Here is a 23,413-nt window from a genome sequence, read left to right as displayed (position 1 = left end):
TACAAAGAATCAAGTTTATTTTGTCCAATGATCTTCATGAAAGTTTTTATTATATCCCTCTTGAATATCTATCACTTTGGGACTAATTCCATATGTTGATTTTGATAAGCTCAAACAAATCTAAGTGAAGAACATGAGCATAAAAAATTTCTTCTTCTCGAAATAATATAAGTGAAGCATGAGAAAATTTCTTGAAAATTTTACTAACTGTTAAATAAATCTAAGTGAAGCATGAGAGCATTTCTTCAAAAATATTAAAGCACACCATGCTCAAAAATATGTAAGTGAAGCACTAGAGCAATTCCATGGCTCAAAAAATTCAAGTGAAGCATATAGAGCAATTCTAACAAATCATAGCATAATTTTGGCTCTCTCAAATAGGTGTGTCCAGCAAGGATAGATGACACAAACTAAAAAGTAAAAAAAGCAAAGACTCATATAATACAAGACGCTCCAAGCAAAACTCATGATATGTGACGAATAAAAATAGAGCTCCAAGTAAAATACCGATGGTCGTTAGAAGAAAGAGGGGATGCCACTCGGGGCATCCCAAGCTTAGTTTCTTTTTCCTCTTTGGATAATAACTTGGGGCTCCATGGGGCATCCCCAAGCTTAGGCTCTTCTTACTCCTTATTCCTTCATCCATCGCGATCTCACCCAAAACTTGAAAACTTCAATCACACAAAACTTAACAAAAACCTTCGTGAGATCCGCTAGTATAACAAAGCAAATCACCACTCTAAGTACTATTGCAAACCCATTCATATTTTATTTTTGCATTATATCTACTATATTCCAACTTTCTATGGCTTATACCCCCCGATAAAGTCCATAGATTCATCAAAATAAGCACACAACGCAAAGAAAACAGAATATATCAGAAACAGAACAGTCTGTAGCAATCTAAAAACTTCGTATACTTCTATAACTCCAAAAATTCTGAAAATTTAGGACAACGTGGGAAATTTGTATATCAATCTTGTGTACAAAAATCAGGATTTTATTGTGCTTCTGTGATTTTTAATTATTCTGTGGCTGGCGCACAAAATTTCTGTTTTCCAAGAAGATCAAAGCAACTATCACCCAACATGATCCCAAAGGCTTTGCTTGGCACAAACACTGATTAAAACATAAAAACACACAATCATAACAGTAGCATAATTGTGCAAACACTGAAGAACAGAACGAAAAAGGCAAAAAATAAAATTTATTCACTGGGTTGCCTCCCAACAAGCACTATGGTTTTATGCCCCTAGCTGGGCATAAAGCATAGATTCAAGTGTTATCATCTTTGGTTCTAGATCCATAGGATGCCCTCATGATTGATTCATATGGTCGCTTAATTCTTGTTCTAGGGAAGTGTCCATACCCTTTCTTAGTGGAAATTGAAATTTGATATCACCTTCTTTCATATCAATCACGGCACCTATAGTGCATAAAAACGGTCTACCAAGTATAATTGGACAAGACGGATTGCAATCAATATCAAGAACAATAAAATCTATAGGCATATAATTCCTATTTGCAAGAATAAGAACATCATTAATTCTTCTCATAGGCTTTTTAATAGTAGAATCTGCTAAGTGCAAATTAAGAGAACATTCTTCAATATCGGTAAGACCAAGCACATCACATAAAGATTTCGGAATTGTGGAAACACTAGCACCCAAATCACATAATGCAAAACACTCATAATTTTTAATCTTGACTTTTATAGTAGGTTCCCATTCATCGTGTAATTTTCTAGGAATTGATATCTCTAATTCCAATTTTTCTTCCAAAGCTTTCATCATGGCATCTACGATATGTTTAGTAAAAGCTTTATTTTGTTCATAGGCATGAGGTGAATTAATCATGGATTGAAACAAAGAAATACAATCAATCAAAGAACAGTTATCATAATTAAAGTCTTTGTAATCATAAAGAGTGGGCACATCACTAGTTAAAGTTTTGACCTCTCCAAACCCACTTTTATCAATTTTCTCAACAAGATTTTCACCCTCTGAATTATCGGGACGCCTTCTAGCTAAAGTTGAATCTCTTCCAACCCCACTTTTACTATTACCGCAAGCATATAAATAAATTTTCGAGATCATAAGAATCATTATCACCCCAATCATGATCATTGCAATAAGTAGTGGACATAGCAAAACAAGCATCCCCAAGCTTGGGGTTTTGCATATCACTAACACAATTGACATTAATAGAATTTATAATAACATCATTGCAATCCTGCCTTTCATTCAAGGAGCTATCATGAATCACTTTATAAATTTCTTCGTTTAACACTTCATCACAATTTTCAGATTCATAAATCTCAAGCAAAACTTCATAAAGATAATCTAGTTAACTCAATTCACTAGAAATTGGTTCATCATAATTGGATCTCTTGAAAAGATTAGCAAGTGGATGAAGATCCATATCGATAGATTTTTAGCAAGCAAATAGAAGGCACATGGCAACACAAGAAAAAATAGCAAAGAAGAGATCTAACGAGAAAAAAGGCAAACGAAAAAGGAGGCGAGTAAAATGGCAAAATTTTGTGAAGTGGGGGAGATGAAAACGAGAGGCAAATGGCAGATAATGTAAATTGCAAGGAGAAGAGATTTGCGATTAGGAACCTGCTAGATGTTGATGATGTCTCTCCGGCAACGGCGCCAAAAATCCTTTCTAGATGGCTCGTGTCCGCATCAGTTTTTCCCCGAAGAGGAAGGGATGATGCATCACAGCTACGGTAGGTATTTCCCTCAGTGATGAAACCAAGGTTATCGAACCAGTAGGAGAACCAAGCAACACTATGTAAACGATACCTATAGACAAAGAACAAATACTTGCAACCCAATAAATAGATCTCTCGATAAAACAAAATAAATTAAATAAAGAAAAGGTGCAGCAAGGTATTTTTGGGTTTTTAGAATTATAGATCCGAAAACAAAAGCAAATAAAAATAGATCTCGAAGCAAATATGATAAAGAATAGACCCAGGGGCCGTAGATTTCACTAGTGGCTTCTCTCGAGAAAATAGCATACGGCGGGTAAACAAATTACTGTTGGGCAATTGATAGAACTTCAAATAATTATGATGATATCCAGGCAATGATCATTATATAGGCATCACGTCCAAGATTAGTAGACCGACTCCTACCTGCATCTACCATTACTCCACACATCGACCGCTATCCAGCATGCATCTAGTGTATTAAGTTCATGGAGAAACGGAGTAATGCAATAAGAATGATGACATGATGTAGACAAGATCTATTCATGTAGGAATAGACCCCATCTTGTTATCCTTAATAGCAACGATCAATACGTGTCTTGCTGCCCCTTTTGTCACTGGGAAAGAACACCGCAAGATCGAACCCATCACAAAGCACCTCTTCCCATGGCAAGAAAAATCGATCTAGTTGGCCTAACTAAACCAAAGCTTCGAAAAAAGAAATACGAGGCTATAAGTAATCATGCATATAAGAGATCAAAACTCACATAATTTTCATGGATTGAATAGTTCTGATCATAAACTCAAAGTTCATCGGATCCGAACAAACACACCGCAAAAAGAGTTACATCAAATAGATCTCCAAGAAACCATTGTATTGAGAATCAAAAAAAGAGAAGAAGCCATCTAGCTACTGCCTACGGACCCGTAGGTCTATAATGAACTACTCACGCATCATCTGAGAGGCACCAATGAGGATGATGAACCCCTCCGTGATGGTGTCTAGATTGGATCTTGTGGTTCTGGAACTTGCGGCGGCTGGAATTGTGTTTCGTCGACTCCCCTAAGGCGCGCCCAGGTGGGTTGTGCCCCCCTTGGGGCACCCCTCTAGTACTTCTTTGGCCCATCTTGTGTCTTCTGGTCCATAAAAAATCTCCAAAAAGTTTCGCTGCGTTTGGACTCTGTTTGATATTGCTTCAAAGCGAAGTAAAAAACAAGCAAAAATCAGGAACTAGCACTGGGCACTATGTCAATAGGTTAGTCCCAAAAATGATATAAAGTTGTTATAAAATGATTCTAAAATATCCAAGAATGATAATATAACAACATGGAACAACCAAAAATTATAGATACGTTGGAGGCGTATCAGCGCTTGAGCTCCGAAGATTGGGCAAGTGATGGCGAGAGGAAGGAGAAGGCGCACACCGATAACAATGGCCGTTCCCCTTTTATAGGCTGCCGAAATACCAAAGGTCCTTTAACTGCGCCGCAGGTCTCTCCACTTCCCGATATACTCGTAATGTTATGCGCGAGTGGGATGATCAAAATCATTGATCATATCAAAAAGCGGGGCACGATCCCCACCTCGATGAGACGTGCCTATGAAGTGGCTGGCTCGAACCGCGCGTCAAGTACTCACAACGGTTCGGTGTTTATGACCGGACGTGACCCTTCGCCGAAAGTTATCAGGCGAAGGCACTGTTCACACTTGAGAGGTTGGCCTTCGAGGCTAAGTAAGACCGATAATCCGGATTCCGGATACTACTTAATGGAGTGCATGACCGAACTTGACCAGATGGTTTTTTTGGAGATTCAACCGAGGAAGATTATTCCAAACACATGGGGAGAGAAGAACTCGCCCGCAAGCTGGAGATTGCAGGTTCAGGAGTTACAAGACGCCGGCGTTGGAGGCTAGTTCGGGGGCTACTGAGGGAGTCCTGGACTAGGGGGTCCACGGGCCGCCGACCTACTTATGGGCCGACGGGTGGCCGGCGGTATGACTACTACGAGACCGAGCTACAAGGCGACTCCGTGTCCGGACAGGAAACCCTCGAAGTCTTGGTGTGTCCTCCAAGTCAAGATGGAAGATTCGGCATGTTTATTTCCCTTGTTGTAATCGACCATGTGTAACACTAGTACCCCTGGTGTCTATATAAACCAGAGGGTTTGGTCTGTAGAGGCTAGAACAACAACCATCATCCCACTAGCCTAGGGTTTAGTTCATCTGATCTCGTGGTAGATCGACTCTGTAACCATCCTATACACTTCAATATAATCGAGCATGACGTAGGGTTTTACCTCTTAGAGAGGGCCCGTACCTGGGTAAACATTGTGTCCTTCGTCCCCTGTTCCCCATTGGTCCCAAATCCACAGCTCGGGACACCCTACCCAAGATCCGCCGGTTTTGACACCGACAACATGCTCCACTCGCAAGCTGGTTCGCGCGGTGCTGCGAGGGGTGCATGCGTATGCTGCCAGCCGAGCCACCTAGGGAGACAATGGCTGGTGCGTGATGACACCGGCGCTGCGACCGGTGGTGCACCGAGCTTCCCCTGTCTGCGAGCATAGCTACAATCGACCATGTCGGAGTTGCAACTGGCAAGGGGCAGAGCTGCAATAGGCCAAGATAAAGCTGCAACCGGCAACGACATTGCTACAATCATCGACGACGATATTGTGAGTGGTGTGTGACGGGGGACGAGCGGTGATGATGCGACGATGCTGCTCCATGTGGCGGAGGGCACTCGTGCGACGACGAGCTACACCGCCGAGTCGAGCTGCTGCATTGGGCGACGGGCGATGCTACAATGAGCCACCTACCGCGACAACAGTGCAAGGGCGGCGACGATGAGGACGAGCTGCAACGAGCGGCGAGGATGACGACCCGCGACCGATGGCGAGGGCGACAAGCAACGACCGACGACGAGGGTGGTGGCCGGGAAGGACGACCAACAGGAGACAGAAAACACGTTGTATGTTTGTTTGTTTTTTGAACCAGGCTTGAACCCCTTTCCATTGCAAATGAACGGAAATACATCAGTTCCAGAAAACATTTCAGAGAGAGGGAAAGAGGTAAAGCGAGTTCGGGCATTGCTAGGAAACCCACTGCACCACGCCCGACATCGAGACGAGTGCCATGGGGCGAAAACCTAAACAACACCATATATAAGTCTGCCTACAGGAACAGTTCGACACAAACCATAAGGGCAACTTGGACCCAAAACGAGATCAAGAACAAGCAGGCGAAGACCAAAACGCCATCAGCTTCGTATGGAGTTGCAGTAGCTCGAAGCTATCCCCCCGCGATCGGACGTCTGATTGCTGCGCACGTCTTCATCATCTGCATCGTGCTTGACCTGAGCATCTCAGCCCCCGCGCGAAGCTCCTTGCCATCCTCTTCTTGCTGTAACCTTGCCCAATATAAGAGAAACGAGCACATAGCAAACACAATCTCAAACGGCATTTTGATTTGCTTTTCAAAAGTTGCTCGATTTCGAGCCAGCCAAATGGACCAATAAGCCGCAGCAAGACCAACAGTATAGAACTTAGCTCCAACAGGGAGAAAAGAGTAGCACCAAGCATAATATTGCCATTGGTTGCTGGGACATCTATCAGTTCCCAGAACCATCCCCACACAACATCACACCACCCTCGCAACAGGGCATGAAAAAAAACAAATGTTGTGAAGTTTCTGCTTCATTGCAAAACGAGCAACAGGGATTTCCTGGCCACTTCTTTTTCTTCATCACTTGCCTAGTGAGCACAGCATCCTGGGCCAACTGCCACATAAAGAATTTGATTTTAAGAGGAACTTTCGCTTTCCAAATCCATCCTGGGCCAACTATGTTTGTGAAGGGTGGCTACGTGTGCAAGTGGATTGGGGTAGAAAGTGATTGTACTGCCGGGACATCGTGATGGAACGGACAGGAGGCGACCGATCCTGGGTTAGGATCGGTTGACCTACGCCGTTTATCGGCCTTACGCAAAAGCCTTTTGAACCTTGAACAGAGCACGAACTTGCTGAGAACCACACCCGTACGATCGCCAAGCCGACCTGACCGACCTGAGCCCATCCACCCAACCCAGCCCGAGCCGGTTCTTTCTCCCCAATCCATCCGCTCCCACTCCCAACCTCGCCGGTCGCATCCGAACCCCGCCGCGCGCCGCCGGCCCCGCCCGTTCGTCCGAGGTCAGAAGCCAACCGCCGGCGACTGCCGGCCGTCGCGAACCCTCGACGACCCCCCCGGAGATTTCGCTTCGATTCCAACTCGAACCCAGCTCGCGGGAGGTAATTTTCGAGCCCCCCTCCGCGCATTCATCGACTCCCGGTTCGTGGTGCGGTTGCTACGGTCGTTTCGATCCTTGCATGATTCGATCTAGGGTTTGTGGTTCGCGGAATGGGGGTGCTTCTGGTGGGTTAATCGCGTCTGGGTGTTTGATTGTTCCCCATCTCCTGTTCGATTAGTTCGTTTTGTGGAGTAATAACCAGCAGCTCTCTACTATTTTGCAGGCGGTTTCTTCAAGGGTTTGGACTCCGAGCCGGGGATGTACGGACAGGGAGGGGGCTTTAATCCACACTTCCGTCATGCCGCACCACCGCCGCCTCCGCCGCTGTCGCAGCAACCGCTGCCGCCACCACCGCCTCGACCACAAGCTGGGGTGACGGCTGGCTTCCCTCAGCAGTCGCTACCACCGCCACCGCCGTTGGCGCAGTACCCGCAGCCCCCAGCAATGCGTCCACCGCCTGGGCAGTACCACCAGCATGGCATGCTGCCACATCAGAATCAGGCCTATCCCTATGCCCATCTCGGTCAGATGCACCACATGCCAATGCTCCCACATCAGAGGGGTTTTGGGCATATGCAAATGCCTGGGCCGCCGCAAGCCATGTATCAGCCCCCTCCGCAGTATCCCATGCCAGTGCCTCTCCCTCCACCACCACCGCGGCCACCAAGCATTGCTCCAGATAACCTGCCACCTCCACCCCCGCCACCATCTTCTCCCCCTCTCATGCCTCCGTCACCACCAGCTGCTCCAGCAACTGCAGAGTCATATTCAGAGACAGAAGGAAAGGAAGGTGCCCCAGATGGTGGTCATGAAGGCAAAAGTGAGAAAGAAGCAACTGAATTAATTGTGTCTGATGACTCGGATATGGATATGGGTGGTGAGTGGATGCTCCCCACTCTCCACATTGTGTATCACAGCATTCCTTTTTTGCGGGGTTGTATCGTAACATTCAGCTTGGCACATCTTATGGTGCAAGTTGTTAATTACTCTGTGGGTTTATTTGGTATCCTGCCCATTTTACCTGATAGTGGTCCAGTATGTTCTCTTCTTTTTCTGTACAGTTCTATGATCATCAACCTTGTCCATCTGCATAGCAATCTATATGATGGCTAACTATCAATATATCTATGTCCTTCTCTACCAATATACCACTACTCAGACTTCTGGATTGATATGACACTGCATTCAGCTTCATTCTTGAGCTAGTTTATTTCTGTAAATTTACTTTCTGAAGTTAAATTTCAGGAGATGAGGACTCACCATCAAGGGTTCATCTGAGCGTTGTCAATTCTTCGCCTGCTGCTGCTGAATGCGCTGGAGATAATAATACTGTTAATGTGCCAAAGGCTGTTAATGACATGTCCAACCTTGGCAGTGATTTGGCACCTGGCAGCAGTGGGAAGACTAAAACTGGAAATGTGTCTGTCGAAGCTGGGAACCAGTTGCAGTTAATACAACAAGACTATGCCTCAGATGATAGCGAGGACGAGGAGGAGCATACTCGTGCTTCCAGCAACCCTGTGCTGCCTGAAGATAATGAGCCGAATCAATCAAGTGATATAAACACTGAAATTGGTCATCAGCAGGTTACTAATGCAGAGGAAAATGTGAATGCAGCCCCTTGCCTTCAGCAGAATTATGAGCCTAGAATGCATCAGCATAAGGATGAGAGAAGTCCAATAAATCACAACTCAGATGAGCCGGGGCAGCCAGTCACAGAAAGTTTAAGTGGCAGTGAGTCTGCTGGAAGGCAACATAGTGTAAGGCATGGGAGGATCCAGACAAAACGAATCCGTAGCCAGTCACCTATAGCAAGGAGGAGCTGTAGCCTTTCTGGAGAGAACAAGCACAGTCCATCCCAAAGGTACCGGACCTTCTATCATTCACTAAAAAATGCATCCGCTTATCTCCATAAATTGGAAGCCTTTTTTTTGCCTCTAATTCGTTTTACATTCCATCTACTCCCTCCGTTCCTAAATATTTGTCTTTCTAGAGATTTCAGCAAGTGACTCGTACGGAGCAAAATGAGTGAATCTACACTGTAAAATATGTCTATATACATCCAGATGTGGTAGTCCATTTGAAATATCTAAAAAGACAAATATTTAGGAACGGAGGGAGTAGTTTATTATTAGGTCCCCTTCTGGATTTCTAAGAACGCGTTTTTTCTTGTTTCAGTTCATCACATGAAAGGCAAAGCAGGTCACCACTTGCTAAGCGGGTTAATCTTCATCAGAGCAAATCACCACACCATGTGAGTTTGCTACCAGGACACCAATTAGTTGCAAGTTCAGAACCCCAGATGCAGTTTCAGCCAAATGCTATGGCACCATCAAATGATTTCCTGCAGAATCAGATAAGAACCTATCCTGCACCAGATGTTTCTCATCCTAGGCCATTGGATTTCCATCCTCATGCTCCCCAGCCAGTTCTTCCTTCTCAACAGCAGCCTGCTGCCTTCCACAATGATGAGTTTAAGAGCCCTTTTTCCCTCGACAATGCACCAGTTCTTCTTCCAGATGGACGGCCAGAGTTTTCTGCTGGTGTAGGCCTGTCTTATTCAAGTCATCAATCTTCATATAACCAGCAACAGCCTCCTTCTGGCAGTTTGGCTCCGGGAGCTAACATAGCTTACCCATCTTTCCAGATATTTCCATCAAATCTGCCAGGAAGTAGTGACTTGGGTCCTGTACCTATATCTGACATTGTTCTGCCTAAATCGTCTATCAAGCCACACTACAACCCATTTGCATCTACCTTTGAAACAGATCCGACCCTTGATATTAGTCCTATTCAAAGTCCAAATGCAGTTGAGTCTGCTTCAGCAAAAGCAGTAGAGCTCATGAATACAACTAGTCCTTTTGGTCAGTCTGTTCCTGGATCTGGAATTCGTTTCAATGAAAGTTCTGCAGAAGTTGTGCCCAGTCGGCAGAAACAACCTTGTCCTGGCTTTACTCCTATGGGTCCCTATGATCCACTTCTGGATAGTATTGAACCCTCAAGCAATTCAATCAACAAGATGGATCTTGGTCAAGAGGCGAATCTGAGTGCCACTGGTAGTCGCAACGCATCAAAACTTGTGAACATAGAAGTCGAGAGTAAAAATATGCACGGACTCGGGCTTGTTGCCGAATCAGTTGTAGAACTTGGAGAGGTGGCAGCAGATACTGAAACAGGTGTGGTGGAGAATGTAAGTCCTGAGCCCTTGGGTGCTAAAGACTATAGCTCAGATATTCCTGGTGATATCGACAATGACCAGTCATTGGATGTAAGTAAGAAGAGTAAGGACTCCAGATCAATGAAGCTTTTTAAGGTTGCTATTGCAGATTTCGTTAAAGAAGTTCTTAAGCCATCATGGAGGCAGGGAAACATGAGCAGAGAGGCTTTCAAAATGATTGTGAAGAAAACAGTTGATAAGGTCTCTAGTTCGGTTCCTGGCAATCATATACCGAAAACACCAGCCAAGATTAGACAGTATGTCCAGTCTTCTCAAAGGAAAGTAACCAAACTAGTAATGGTATGTCTACACTGCTACCAGCATACTGGTTATGTACTGAATCTGCCAGTACTCTTTCTGGCAATATGTTTACTTTACAGTTTCCAGTATATGGTCATCTTACATGGTTGTTTAAATATCTAAACACCCATGGAAAATATGCTATGCCTGTTATAGTGTGAAACGCAACATATTTTCTTGTCTTCATGCTATTCAGTTCTTAAACTATGATTTTGTAAATGGAGATGTCGAGAATTCTTTGGTAATTGGGTATGAATTTAGCATCATGTAATTCTAGTTTACACTGTTATGTTTGGGAGGCTGGGATTCATCTTAAGTTTTGAATGCTTAAATTAGATAAATAACAACCTGGAGGCAAGCAAGTTTTATTTATTGAACCGTTTACATTGAATTGTTGGAATGTTTTGACAAGAAGGAACAGTTGGAAGGCTATAGTTTTTCAACAGTTTGCTGATGCTCTGTCTAATTGGCTGAGATGTTGAGTTTATTTAGGATGAATAAAGGCATTCTTGTGCACTTTTTGTTCTTCTAGCGTTCTTATTTTGGTTGCTGGTTTCAGTTTTAGGTGTTGGTTATTTTAGTTTCCAGATTGTGTAGGCTTCTTATGGCAATGAAGCCTTGCAGTCTGTTACAGTAGTAAATTTGTTTTAAGTATTAATATGTTTCAGCAGGTAACTCCCTTACCGTTTTCCGAGAAAAAAGTGAACAAATTGGAAGAACAGCTATGCATGGGTGCACATAATTCTAAGTTTTACATATATATAGCGTTTCACACGCTCTTTACTTGTGTTCAGCATAATTATGTTTGTATATGTATGTACCAATCGATTTATTTCATTTCTTCAGGGTTATGTTGACAAGTATGTGAAGTTATAGCTGCATCCTTAAATTGGGCTGGGCCAATCAGAAGAGACTTCCTTTGCAGTTGTAGAACCTGTGAAGAATACTGATTCAGGCGGCAAGTCGTGTATTGTTCTCTTGGAACATCTATTTACATGAGAAAGCCCTTTAGCAAGAAGGTATTCTTGTAAGTACTGAGGGAATGGCTGTATTAGAATCACGTGTTTAAAACATCAGTTCCATATTCGGTTAAGTTGCTGCCTAGTCCTGTTCTGTTGGTTGTAAAGCACTTTGTTGATATTTTCTTTCCCTTTCCACCCAACACAGGGTAAGTGATAGGCCTGATAGCAGGATGATGTAATTTTTGTTGAGCTGGTTTCTTTAGAACATCCATTTTTGTATTTTTGTAGTAGTACTTAAGTGTGGACCAAGGCGTCATGCTTACCTTCATCAGATGATCTTACATGTCCTTGCTGCTGATAGTCTAGATTTAATCGTGAAGATCAAGTACAAAAGGAACTGGTGGAAAGATCAAACTATTCTCTTTTAAGTCGGAGCAATCATTAGTGTTTCGTTTTGGGAGTCCTGTTATTTCCTCAGGAGCTCAAGCCATGGTCTGGTCGAATTCACTTGGAGAAAATTTGCTAGCACAGGTTTTGCAGTATCAAGCCTTTATTTAGATAGATATAGGAAAATACTGTAGCTTATTTGCATTTATTGGTCTGCGTGGGGTGTCCCTCCCTGAAGTCAATCTATTTGTTGGATTGAGTTGTGCTTTCAAATAGTATAAGAAGAGGATAATGGACTATATCTGATTGAAGCTTGGGAGATCTGATGATTTCCACCAAAGTTGGTGAGCCTTTTATATTAACCCCTAATCGTTTTAATTTTCCATCCCGATTTATTTTTATTTTTAAAAGGCACACTATTTTTCTCTAGCCGTTTCAAAATTCTGTAGAGCATATAATACTGTGCAGAAAAAAGATTTTAAATGTGAACAACATCAATGTGAATAAGTTGATATTGCAGAGTTCAGTTTGAGCTCCCGACGTCTCCAGTTCCTTTGCCATTGTGTCCTTGCCCTGTCGTGTCAAGCACATTTCAAGTCTTTGCCAGTTCTTTTTTTTTTGAGGGATGTGAAAGTCTTTGCCAGCTAGAGCCTAGAGCGAGGGCAGGGATTAATGGCCTCAGCATCTCTCTCACTGGGCTGAGTTGGGCTGAGCAGGGAGAGAGAATTGGGCGGGCCATTGTCATCAAAGTCTGGGGCCATGGCCCTTTTTTCCAGGGGTCCAGCTCGCCCCCTGGCGATTGATGATTAGTCTGGAAAGGAAAATCATCCTAAACAAGCCCTCTCCACTGCCTCTCCTTTCTCCCTTCCGCTGGCGCGCCTTGCTCTGCATCTCCTCGCCTTCGATCTCTCTCTACCGGCGGGCCTCCTCGCTGTCGCTGCTGCCGAGGTACAGCTTCCGTCCCGGCCCCTCCCCTCAGCCCACTCCTTCCCCTCCCCTCCCCTAACAGTGGATTCATTCGTATGCCATCAACTTTGTAATAGCTCATTGGTTACTGGCGTAGTTTTTTATTCAAGAAACTTCGTAATAGCTCATCTCGTGAGTACTACTCAGCAAATATTGCGACGATACTGCTTTCGTACTAGGTTGAGTATGTTTGACTTCATGGTGGTTTTGTCTTTGGTAAAAGGTTCATAGATTAGTTTCAGAGTTACCAGCAATCAAGTCTGGTACTAGAAAACAGTAGGATTGATTTTTCTGATTCATCTGGAGAGCAAGCATGGCTTGATTCATCTTTGGTGAGAGTCGCCGTCGTGAGAGGATTGGACGGGTTTATCATTTGTGTAGCCACCTAAACGTAGTGACAACAATGCCAGCTAAACTGTGAATTGGCTTCTCATGTTATCCTGAAATCTGGCTGTATTCAAGTTTTTTGTTCTCTTCCTCTTGCAGGCTGTTTGTTGCCCATCCAGTAGATTGTGAATTGCTGTAGACAAGAGGCACATTGGCCACAATGGCTCTAACACTCCTACGAGGGATCAGAACACAAACCTTATTTGGAGCAAATGCAGGCCTGTTCTGTACCACTCGACGTCATCCGCTAGCCCACTTCACAACTAGGGTGGAGAGCGTGCAGACTAGTGAGCCCAAATCAGTGCGCAAATCAATTCAACAGGCCACCAAGGAGGCGGCGGAGCACAAGACACAAGGTTTTGAAGCGGTGATCGGCATTGAGACCCATGTCCAGCTCTCGACCATCACAAAGGCATTTTGCTCCTGCCCCTACGACTATGGCTCCCAGCCAAACAGCACCGTTTGCCCCACCTGCATGGGCCACCCCGGGACATTGCCGGTTCTGAACGCAAAGGTTGTTGAATGTGCTGTCAAGCTAGGCCTCGCTCTCAACTGTGAGATTTCCATGACATCCAAGTTTGACCGAAAGCAGTACTTCTACCCAGACCTGCCCAAGGGATACCAGATTTCGCAGTTTGACATTCCGATTGCTGAGAAGGGTTACCTTGATTTGGATATTCCAATGGAGTTTGGTGGTGGTCACAGGCGATTTGGGGTCACGCGGGTTCATATGGAAGAAGATGCTGGCAAGCTGCTTCACTCTGAATCCGGGAGTTTTTCTCAGGTTTTCCTTGTTATTTCCTAACTAAGTACCTTTTTCCTGTTATATTTTATTCTCATTCTATTCTGCGATGCTCTGTGATATGGCCCTGGAATCATGGAAAAGTTGACATTCACCACAGCGCAACAGTACATTTCTAAACCGATGCATTCATAAATGCTAAAGATGAGGAGTCATGGAATTTACTTAAGAGACGAACTCTCTGACACATTGGACTGTAACTGAGAAGATCAAGTAATACAGGGAATTGTGTTTCTTGTACATTTGATGCTAGAGGGGGCATATAATAAGAGGAAACTGTACTTTCTGTCATACAGAAGGTAAGTACCAATCTCATATCAAACATAAATTCAAATCCTACACATCATGGGGCAAGAGCAGCTTAATTGCACTTGATGTCAGATCACTGTGTTTAGATCTTTGCCTTTCATAGAAGCAAAGAGGCCTTCTCAAATCTGATACAAGAACATGAGGTTTGGGCAATCTGTAACAAGGTGTCATTACATGTGTGGTTATGTGAAAGCATCGCTAGACAATGTGCTTGTGCACCAGCTCATCCAATCTTTGACAGAAAATCATAGATAGAGAGAACAAGTAATAAAATAGAGCAAATTCAGCATCAAACAATTATGTACTGGCTCATTGTATTGGTAGCTACAACTTTAAAGTCATTAAAGTGGTTGCTATTCTGGTTGGCTAGGTTGACCTAAATAGAGCCGGCGTCCCTTTGCTAGAGATTGTCTCAGAACCAGATATGAGGACAGGCATAGAGGCTGCTGAGTATGGTGCTGAGATACAAAGGGTTGTTAGATACCTGGGAGTGGGCAATGGCAACATGCAGGAAGGTTCCCTCCGCTGTGATGTCAATGTATCTGTCCGGCCTATTGGACAATCAGAATTCGGTACAAAGGTAACCATCAAAACTTTAGACTTCCTCAACTGTTTTTATTCTGTATTAATATATTCCATGCCGACAACATTTGCATCAGTGTTATGATCTGATGATTCGTCAATGCACTTTATGTCCGAAGCACATGCTAGGCCATTAAAGCCTAGATTTCTTGCAAAGCTATCAGTTTAAACAATAAAATCCCTTTATGATTTTCTCAGATATTTTCAGTACATCATATAAAACTGACATTGCATGTTATATAGGTAGAATCAGAAGTTATTTGGTTAGCCATTTGGTGAGTGCATGAAATATCTCAATTTTTTAGAGGTTAACTTCTTTGTATAGGAAAAGAAAATCATGTATGCTTGTAAAAATTGTAGATATTTTCCCTTATTATCCTGAGTTATTTTTCTTTGCCTTCAAAACATCCTGTCTTGTCATTGGTTGAATTCATCCTAGATGAAAATCCTTCATGCATGCTGCAATGACTGTCTGTTCGATCAAGCGCGCTTGTATGGAAATCTTAGCAACCATGGACATTACAACGGGACCATTATTTTAAAAGGCGATAACTTCTGAGTTTTTGTAGCTATTGTAAGATGACAATGTGGCGTCACAGGCTTCTTTCAATTCTAATTTCTGACAGGTTGAAATAAAGAATATGAACTCATTTTCTGAAATAAGTAGGGCAATAGATTATGAGATATCCCGACAGATTCTTCTTCACAAAGAAAGCCAGGCTGACAAAATTGTACAGGAAACCCGTCTATGGGATGAATCTTCTCAGGTTGTTGCCTCACCTCGCTGGTTGACTTTTGTTTTCACCTATTGGTCTTTTTCTACCATCTTTAAATTCGTTTCATTGTCTGCACTCAGAAAACTTTTACAATGCGGAAAAAGGAGGGACTTGCCGACTACAGATATTTTCCTGAGCCTGATCTTCCTGAAGTTGTTCTGACTAGTGATTACATTGATGAAATTCGTAATTCAATGCCGGAGCTTCCAGAGGCAAAGCGTAGGCGTTATGAGAACATGGGGCTCAGCATGCAAGATGTTATTTTCCTTGCTAATGACGATATTGTAATTATCTTCTGTATTACTCTCATTTTTACTTTGTCATGCATGTTATGTTACTGAAGTATATTTCAAAGTGTGATATGTGTATGTTCGTCCCAGGTTGCTCATTTCTTCGATTCTACACTTGAGCGTGGTGCTGATGCAAAGCTGGCTGCTAATTGGATCATGGGTGACATTACGGCTTATCTGAAGAATGAAAAGCTCTCTATTGATGAAATTAAACTAACACCTCTTGAGCTTTCTGAACTGATTGCATTCATAAAGAATGGTACTATCAGTGGGAAGATTGGCAAGGAGGTAACTATTCTTAAGTATTGTTGTTTGTGTGTCACGCCTTTTGGACTTTGATTTGGTTGAAGCACTTCTGGGTTGTTTGCAGTCTCTTCCATTTGATGGTGCTGCACTGATTATGATGGCCAAAACTTGAATTTTGACAGTTTCTTTTGCACTATGTCAGTCTGAAGATTTGCATAGTTTTCAGTTACAAAAAGAAATAAGATTTGCATAGTTGGGTGGCTATGAAAAAGATAAGTTTCAAAATAGGAAAGGAAAACACTATCTGTTTCCGCTGCTGCCTCTGGGGAATTTTTTGCAGACTGCACAAGAATGAACTTTATTACTTTAGTTATTCTGAAATATTTTGCATGCCTTCCTGACACTTTCTGTTATAAAAAATTGCAGTCTTGTTAGGTTTTAGTACCATTAGTCATAGTTAGTTTATAATACCATTTCCGATTCTGCCCTTGCAGATTCTTGTTGAGCTCATTACCAAAGGCGGAACTGTTAAGTCGGTGATAGAGGAGAAAGATTTGGTTCAGGTAATGTGGTCACACTAGAACCATTTCGAATCACACAGTAGTTTGAATGTCGTCAGATATTATGATCACTGCAGCCCTGCTGTGCTGAGGAATAATCAAGTAGTAACAAACATCCTGAAGCTAGTGAGAAAAAAAAATCGATGCGCCCTTCTGATTTACTACCTCTGTTTATTTTTATAAGACGTTTTAGACATTCAGACACTGTCCAAAACAGTACAAAGCAAGCTGTCGGAAACGTCTTATGAAAACAAACGGAGGGAGTACTATATTACTTCTACTGTAGCAGATGAGATTTTAGTGCCTTTAATTTCTGCCTGGGTTTTTTCTGAGTGAAAAACTGTACTGCTGGATATGACAGATAGCAGATCCAGCAGCAATTGAGGCCATGGTAGATAAAGTACTCGCCGAGAATCCGAAGCAACTTGAGCAGTATCGGGCTGGGAAAACCAAGTTGCAGGGATTTTTCGCTGGCCAGGTTTGTGATATTTTTGAATCTGGAGCTGTGTTCCCCTCACTATATTATTTTGCCCCTGCAGTCCCGATAGCTGATCATATTATTTAAATTGATTCCAGGTGATGAAAGCATCGAAAGGTAAAGCAAGTCCTGTTTTATTGAACAAAATCCTCGGGGAGAAGTTGAAGGGCAATTAAAATTGCCGAGGGGTGTTTCGGCACACAGAGAATATTTTGCCCTTGATGAGTGAACCATCAGATTAACTAAAGTGAAACCCTGCAGCGGAACCGCATTCTTTTGTAAAGACACTTGGAGTTTTTTTTTTGAGTTGTTGATTGTTTTTTAGATAGCTAACCACTTATTCCAAGCGGTGACACTTGGAGTTTGAAGTGTTGATTACATTTCGCTCTCTTTTCACTAGAGAGTGGATTTTCGAAAAGCAATCCAGTTCACATGATACAATGAAGGATATGCATGGTATGTGTTTGAGCTGATAATAGACTGGCGTGGCGTGTTGTGCAGATGAATCAGTTGCGTATGCTTACATGTTTCTACTCGCGTCTTTTTTGCATTTGATCTTACGCGGCTGTAAACTCATTTTTAATTTGGATACACCAGTTACGATCCTGAATGTGGCTTTACTTTTTGAACTACTACCAAGTTAAGCCCTTGAGTTTGTTCCAGCATTAGCATATCATTTTGAACTACTATTAAGTTGCTTAATTTTCGGTAATACGCGTATCAGCCCGGGCTCATCTCACTTTGATGAGCAGTAAATTCTAAAAAATAGTAAAAAGAATCATCAAAGATGCTCAGGTGCTCGAGGAGCGTGCAGATGTTCGCGGTATTTGGACATTCTAGGACCTTAGACAAAAAAAAATTCGGATCCAAATAGTGCTCTTTTTCGAAGTTTCTTTTGAAGCAATTTTTTTTGTCACAACCTCCTCAAATCTTCAAACACACACGAAGTTTTGCACTCACATCACTCATTCAGGCATCTTGGATGCCGAAAAATTTCAGATTCTTTTGAATTTGTTTCGTATTTTATTTGATTTTACTGTTCCCGACCAGGCACCGAATCGCCACACTCCTTAATTTTGAACTACTACTTTTTTACTATTAAGTTGCTAATTTGCCAGCCATTGCAATATGCTACTCTTTTCATGAATAACATTATACTTTCGGTAAGTGATTCCTTTGTTGGTCATTCAAACCACGGGAAAGTAATATGGCAACTAATTGCATGTGCAACTCATATTCTCACACCTCATGTTTCCAAAAATTGTGAAATAATTTAGGGATGTTATACAATGTGCATCTGCGAAGATATATTCACAAGAACATTACTGTGAAAGGTAGTACAAACTATGCAATGTGTACATACTGTGGAGTTAATAAAGACTTAATTACACTATAGTTATTTATATTTCTACTAGTGTGTGTACTCTTTTGTTCCAATTATTTTCTGCTTCCTTTAACCATTTTCAGTTTAGAGCTTGTGAAGAAGAGTTTCCATGCCGGCTCGCGGTGTGCAGAGAGCTTCCAGAGCGACGGCCTTGAACATGACGATCCCGGAACTGGCGGCCATGTCGACCTCTTCATCCCCGACCCTTTTCCAATCGAAGCACTGGATGAGCGTGCCAAGAACCATACCCATGGTCCTCATGGCGAGGCTCTCCCCGGGGCACTTGCGCCTTCCCATCCCGAAGGACATCATGAGCTTCCCCTCGGCGCCGCCATGCTCGAACCTCTCCGGCCTGAACTCCTCGGGCGCCGGTCCCCACTCAGCCGGGTCGCGGTGGATGGCGTACGCGTTGACGAGCACGATGGTGCCCGCGGCGACGTCGTACCCGTGGAGCTGGCAGTCGGCGGCGGCTTCGTGTGGTAGCAGCAGCGGCGCGGCCGGGCACAGCCGCATCGTCTCATTGATGATGCAGTGGAGGTAAGGAAGGTGGGGCAGGTCCTTCTTGTCGAGGAGGCGGCTCGGCTCGCCGCTGAGGTGCGCGTCGATCTCTTCCTGTGCCTTCTTTAGCACCGCCGGGTGGTTCAGCAGGAGCGCCATCGCCCATTCCGTCGTCGTCGACGTCGTCTCTGTCCCGACGCCAAGAAGATTCTTCCATCCAAAATTCCAAATACGAGAAGATTAGTTTGAAATAATCAGGGCACGAACGGTAACGGAGCTTGAATGGAACCGATGACAGAGACTCACGGCGACGAGGGCGGCGATGAAATTGTCCGTGTAGAGGTCGGGCTCTGACTTCTGCAGCGAGAGCATGACGCCGATCATGCCCTGCTCCTCCTCCTGCTTGTCGGCGGCGGCCTGCTGCTTCCGCCTCTCCCTGTCGATGAGCTTGTAGATGAAGGCGTTCCTCCGACTGGTTGTGTCCGCCAGCTGCCGCCCGACGCCTCGCCAGTCGAACCAGCGTAGCACCGGCAGGTAGTCCCACAGGTTGGCGACACCGACGAGCGGCACGATGGCGTCCACGACGTCCTTCATCTCCCGCGCCTCCTGGGACATGTCCGCTTCGTCGTCGGAGTAGGTGTTCCTGCTCCGCGCGAGGGCCTCCATGAGGACGCTGTGGGAGAGGTCGAACAGCCGCCGCTTCAGCTCCACCCTCGCCGCACCGCCGGCGGTAAGGCGCGCGAGGCGGCGCACCAGGGCGCGCAGCTCGCGGGCGACGACGGCGTCGGACATGAGGTCGACGCGGCGCGCGGAGAGGAGGTGCACGACGGCGACGCGGCGCGCGGCGCGCCAGTGGGCGCCGTAGTTGGCGAGGGTGAGCACGGTGTAGTCGAAGGAGACCTCCCGCACGGACGGGAAGTGGGGGCGGTTGGCGATCGTGGCGTCGAGGTCGGAGGAGAAGCACTCCCTGGCGAGCTCCGCCGAGGTGACGACGACGGCGGGGCGCGAGCCGAGGCGGAGGGAGAAGACCGGGCCGTGGCGCGCGGCGAGGCGCGCGAGCGTGGCGTGCAGCGGCTTCTTGAGGAAGGGGAGGTGGCCAAGGAACGGGACCGCCAGCGCCGGGCCGGGTGGCAGCCGTCGCCGCTTCTTGGTGAGGAAGGAGCGGAGCAAAAGGGCGGTGAGAAAGGTGATGGCGGCGACGTAGAAGAAGGGGAAGCTACCCATCTCCATTGTTCTTTCTGCGGTGCTCATAAATCACACGGACAAGGGGGATTGGAGAGGGAAGCTGGGGCTCGGGAGGTAGACAGAAGCAATCTCTCACTGGGGATTGGAAATCCGGAGATATGCAGGCAGGAGGGAAGAAGAGTGGTCGTCCCTCTCAGGTAGTCAGGTATGACTATTCTGCTCTTCCTTTTTTTTTCCTCGCCGCGTTCCAGCCGCGCACGCCAGTCCAATGTCCACCGAAGCCCATCTCGGGGCCCAGTACGTGACACGAGGCTAGAGTAGCCTTTTTGTTTTCTGACGAGGCAAGTCCGCGAGTGACACGAAGCTAGCTGATCAAGTTGGACTCGTGAGGTGTTTGCAACTTTAAAGTGTGTGTCCATGGTGCAACTGACATGCGCGGTGATGCCACAGGTCAAGCTGCGTGTGCGGAATGGTCAGCTGACCATGTTTAAATCGGAGGTAAGAGTACTAGAGACCCGTAAACTTGTATCGGATGTGATGGTTTAGTTCACAAAGTTGCAAAAAAGATCAACTCATCCACAAACTTGAAACACATGAGATGATTCAAATGGCGCCTGGCTGGCAGCTTCGTAGAACAGCCGCTCGGTACGGGGTTTTTGCGGAAAACCCCTCCATATTTATGAAAATCATACCTGCGGTACATACCTGGGCTGCTTCTTAGTTATTTAATGATATGGGGTGGGACAAATGAGATAATTTCCACAACAAGCCGCGCCGCATGCTGGTCTTGCCGTGCTGCGGCTCGTCAAACCCGCTTCTTTCGCATGCAGAGATGCTTGTGCATTCAGATTTCCTACGGAAAATGAAACACGTGGACCGGCAGCGCAACATACATGCATGCAAGGCATGGTCCAAAACCCTAAAAGGAGAGAGCAGCGCATGCATCCTTATTCAGAAAAAAAAACTAGTTACAAGTATTTCTTTTGCGGGAAAAATTAGCTACAAGCACTGCTGGCTAGTCAGGGGTAGGCAGCCACTATTCACAAATCACAATATGGTTTAGGTGACCTACAGCCGGGCGCCCAAATCTAACCCTCAAATGCCGTGGACGCGACCGGATACGTCTGTATACAGTGACCGATCACGTCTCAAATATTTGATTCTACAACCGGACACCTCAAATCCATATTATTACATGCAACGTGAAAGCTAATGTAAGCGAAGCTCGCCCAGTTCCGCCATGACCATGTCCGGCATCCGGCTGTGCTCCATAGAGTGTTGGTTCGGTCGTCGATAAAGTAGAGTAGGGCATGGGACATAAGCCGGCTCACGGGATCAAGGCGCCGCCGTCTCCCATACCCTACTTTTCCTCGTCGGAGTCCGGAACCCGAACGGTGCCGATGGACGTCAGATTGATGATGGATCAGTCCTGGGACGAGCCGGCGACATCCACCACGACGCGGTTGCGACGCCCGGACTGCTACACCATATGGGTGCCAGAGAATGCGACTCTGCCTCGTCGACGTCCACCACCGCGAGGGCTGTCGCTGCCCCCCGCGCCCGCTGCCCCACACAGCGGACACGCCACTCCATGTTTTTGTTCGGCGACGCCCATGGTGCGTCGATGGTCTCGACGCACGAACGGAGGGGTTGCGCGTCCGTCACCGTGTTTGGACGCCAGATGGACCGCACCGCCTCCGGTGAGGCAGCGGCGGCACACCTAGCGTCGGGATCGATGATCTGGAGGTCAAGGATTCAGATCCGCTGCCCCCATGCCGGGACGGTCGGAGATCGCCAGAGGTGAGTTTGGGTGGCGGAGGGGAGTGAAGGGAGTAGAGTGAAGTGGTTGGAGTTTGGTCTGGTGAACGGATGGGGAGAAGTATATGTGGGTTGGGTTCGACATGGCGGGCGTATCCGAGCGCCCCCATACCCGCTCCATATTTGGGTTGGATATGACTATAAGCATGAGAGGTGTCGGTCAGCCCGAGCGTTTGATGCCCGTTTGAGGCACCCGTCTTGATTGAAATTTTGCGACCGGTCAATGACCGGGCGGCCCGCCCGGACGTATGAGGTGGAAATAGAGCACCCGGTTGTAGATGCTCTTATGTTGTTAACTTTTTGGTAGAAGATATACGGCGTCAAACTTTATACCCACGATATATCAAGTTTAAAATTGATTAGTTTTCAAATTATAAAATACTAGTTGACTGAGTACGAGTGCTTAGCTGTCAGATTTTACCATGCTTAATTACTAATCCCCACAAAAAACAAGCTTTAACTGCTAGATTATAGGATAACAAGTACTTAGTTGTCAAAATTAAACATGCCTAATCACCAGATTATGTGTTACTACTTGGTTGCTAAAATTTTTTTTTTCTAGAATATGCACAAGAGCGTGTATATCATGCATTGCCAAAATTAAACATGCTTAGTCACCAGATTATATAGTACTTTGTTGCCAAAAATAAACACACTTAATTGCCAGATTATAGAAGTACTTGTTAGAAAGTTAAACACACTTAATTGCCAGATTATGAAAGTAATTGTTTGCCAATTTCCAGAAAGTTTGGTTGTCAGATACATGTATTCAGTTGCCAGTTAGAAAGAACACATTTACTAGATCACATATACTTGTGCATATTTTCCCAGACCAAAGTACTCGGCTACCAATTTACCTTTGTAATCCTAGATTACATGCTGCTTGAGAGGACTGTGTGGCTGTTGCAAAAAGGAAAAAAAATGCAACTAGTCCCATGCATGAAGAATAATAGCACGTGCATGTCTGCAGAGGCACAATAGAGGTGTAGTGCACTGTAGCAGCCTAGCCGGCTTAGGCGTAGGCTATAGCAAACTGTAGCGCATTCCTGTAGTAGGGAGCAGCGTACCAAGGTGTCGGATTGCAAGTGAATTAGATTGGTTTCTTGCATCGTGTCCGTCCAAAAAGTGGCCCAAAGCCCACGCGAGCAGCCACACGGGGTGACGAGGGTGCGCACGCTACTTTGCGACCAAGGGCCGTATCATTAAATAACCAAGAGGCAGCCCAGGCATTTACCGCGGGAGTGATTTTCATAAATATGG

The 23,413-nt window shown here is 45.1% G+C and overlaps 3 protein-coding genes across 3 annotated transcripts; 2 read left to right on the top strand and 1 right to left on the bottom strand.

Moving 5' to 3' along the window:
- The first annotated feature begins 6,671 nt into the window (after positions 1-6,671).
- On the top strand, positions 6,672-11,813 carry LOC109734663 (uncharacterized). The gene is made up of 5 exons (XM_020293865.4): positions 6,672-7,007; positions 7,230-7,883; positions 8,252-8,870; positions 9,185-10,523; positions 11,370-11,813. The coding sequence occupies exons 2-5, from the start codon at positions 7,265-7,267 to the stop codon at positions 11,397-11,399; spliced, it is 2,607 nt and encodes an 868-aa protein (XP_020149454.1). The 5' UTR covers positions 6,672-7,007; positions 7,230-7,264; the 3' UTR covers positions 11,400-11,813.
- A 784-nt stretch (positions 11,814-12,597) lies between these two features.
- LOC109734664 (glutamyl-tRNA(Gln) amidotransferase subunit B, chloroplastic/mitochondrial) lies at positions 12,598-17,774 on the top strand. The gene is made up of 9 exons (XM_020293866.4): positions 12,598-12,820; positions 13,325-14,009; positions 14,707-14,916; positions 15,545-15,685; positions 15,775-15,978; positions 16,075-16,272; positions 16,725-16,793; positions 17,152-17,268; positions 17,367-17,774. The coding sequence occupies exons 2-9, from the start codon at positions 13,386-13,388 to the stop codon at positions 17,442-17,444; spliced, it is 1,641 nt and encodes a 546-aa protein (XP_020149455.1). The 5' UTR covers positions 12,598-12,820; positions 13,325-13,385; the 3' UTR covers positions 17,445-17,774.
- A 745-nt stretch (positions 17,775-18,519) lies between these two features.
- Positions 18,520-20,709, bottom strand: LOC109734665 (cytochrome P450 81Q32). Its single transcript, XM_020293867.4, has 2 exons — positions 19,457-20,709; positions 18,520-19,360 (listed from the first exon to the last, which is right to left on the bottom strand). Exons 1-2 carry the CDS (start codon positions 20,399-20,401, stop codon positions 18,737-18,739), a joined length of 1,569 nt encoding a protein of 522 aa, XP_020149456.1. The 5' UTR covers positions 20,402-20,709; the 3' UTR covers positions 18,520-18,736.
- Positions 20,710-23,413: the final 2,704 nt, after the last annotated feature.

This window comes from Aegilops tauschii, chromosome 2, assembly GCF_002575655.3.
Source record: "Aegilops tauschii subsp. strangulata cultivar AL8/78 chromosome 2, Aet v6.0, whole genome shotgun sequence".
Lineage (NCBI taxonomy): Eukaryota > Viridiplantae > Streptophyta > Magnoliopsida > Poales > Poaceae > Aegilops > Aegilops tauschii.
Note: the sequence above shows the minus strand (reverse complement) of the source record. Positions and strands in the feature narration are given on the sequence as shown.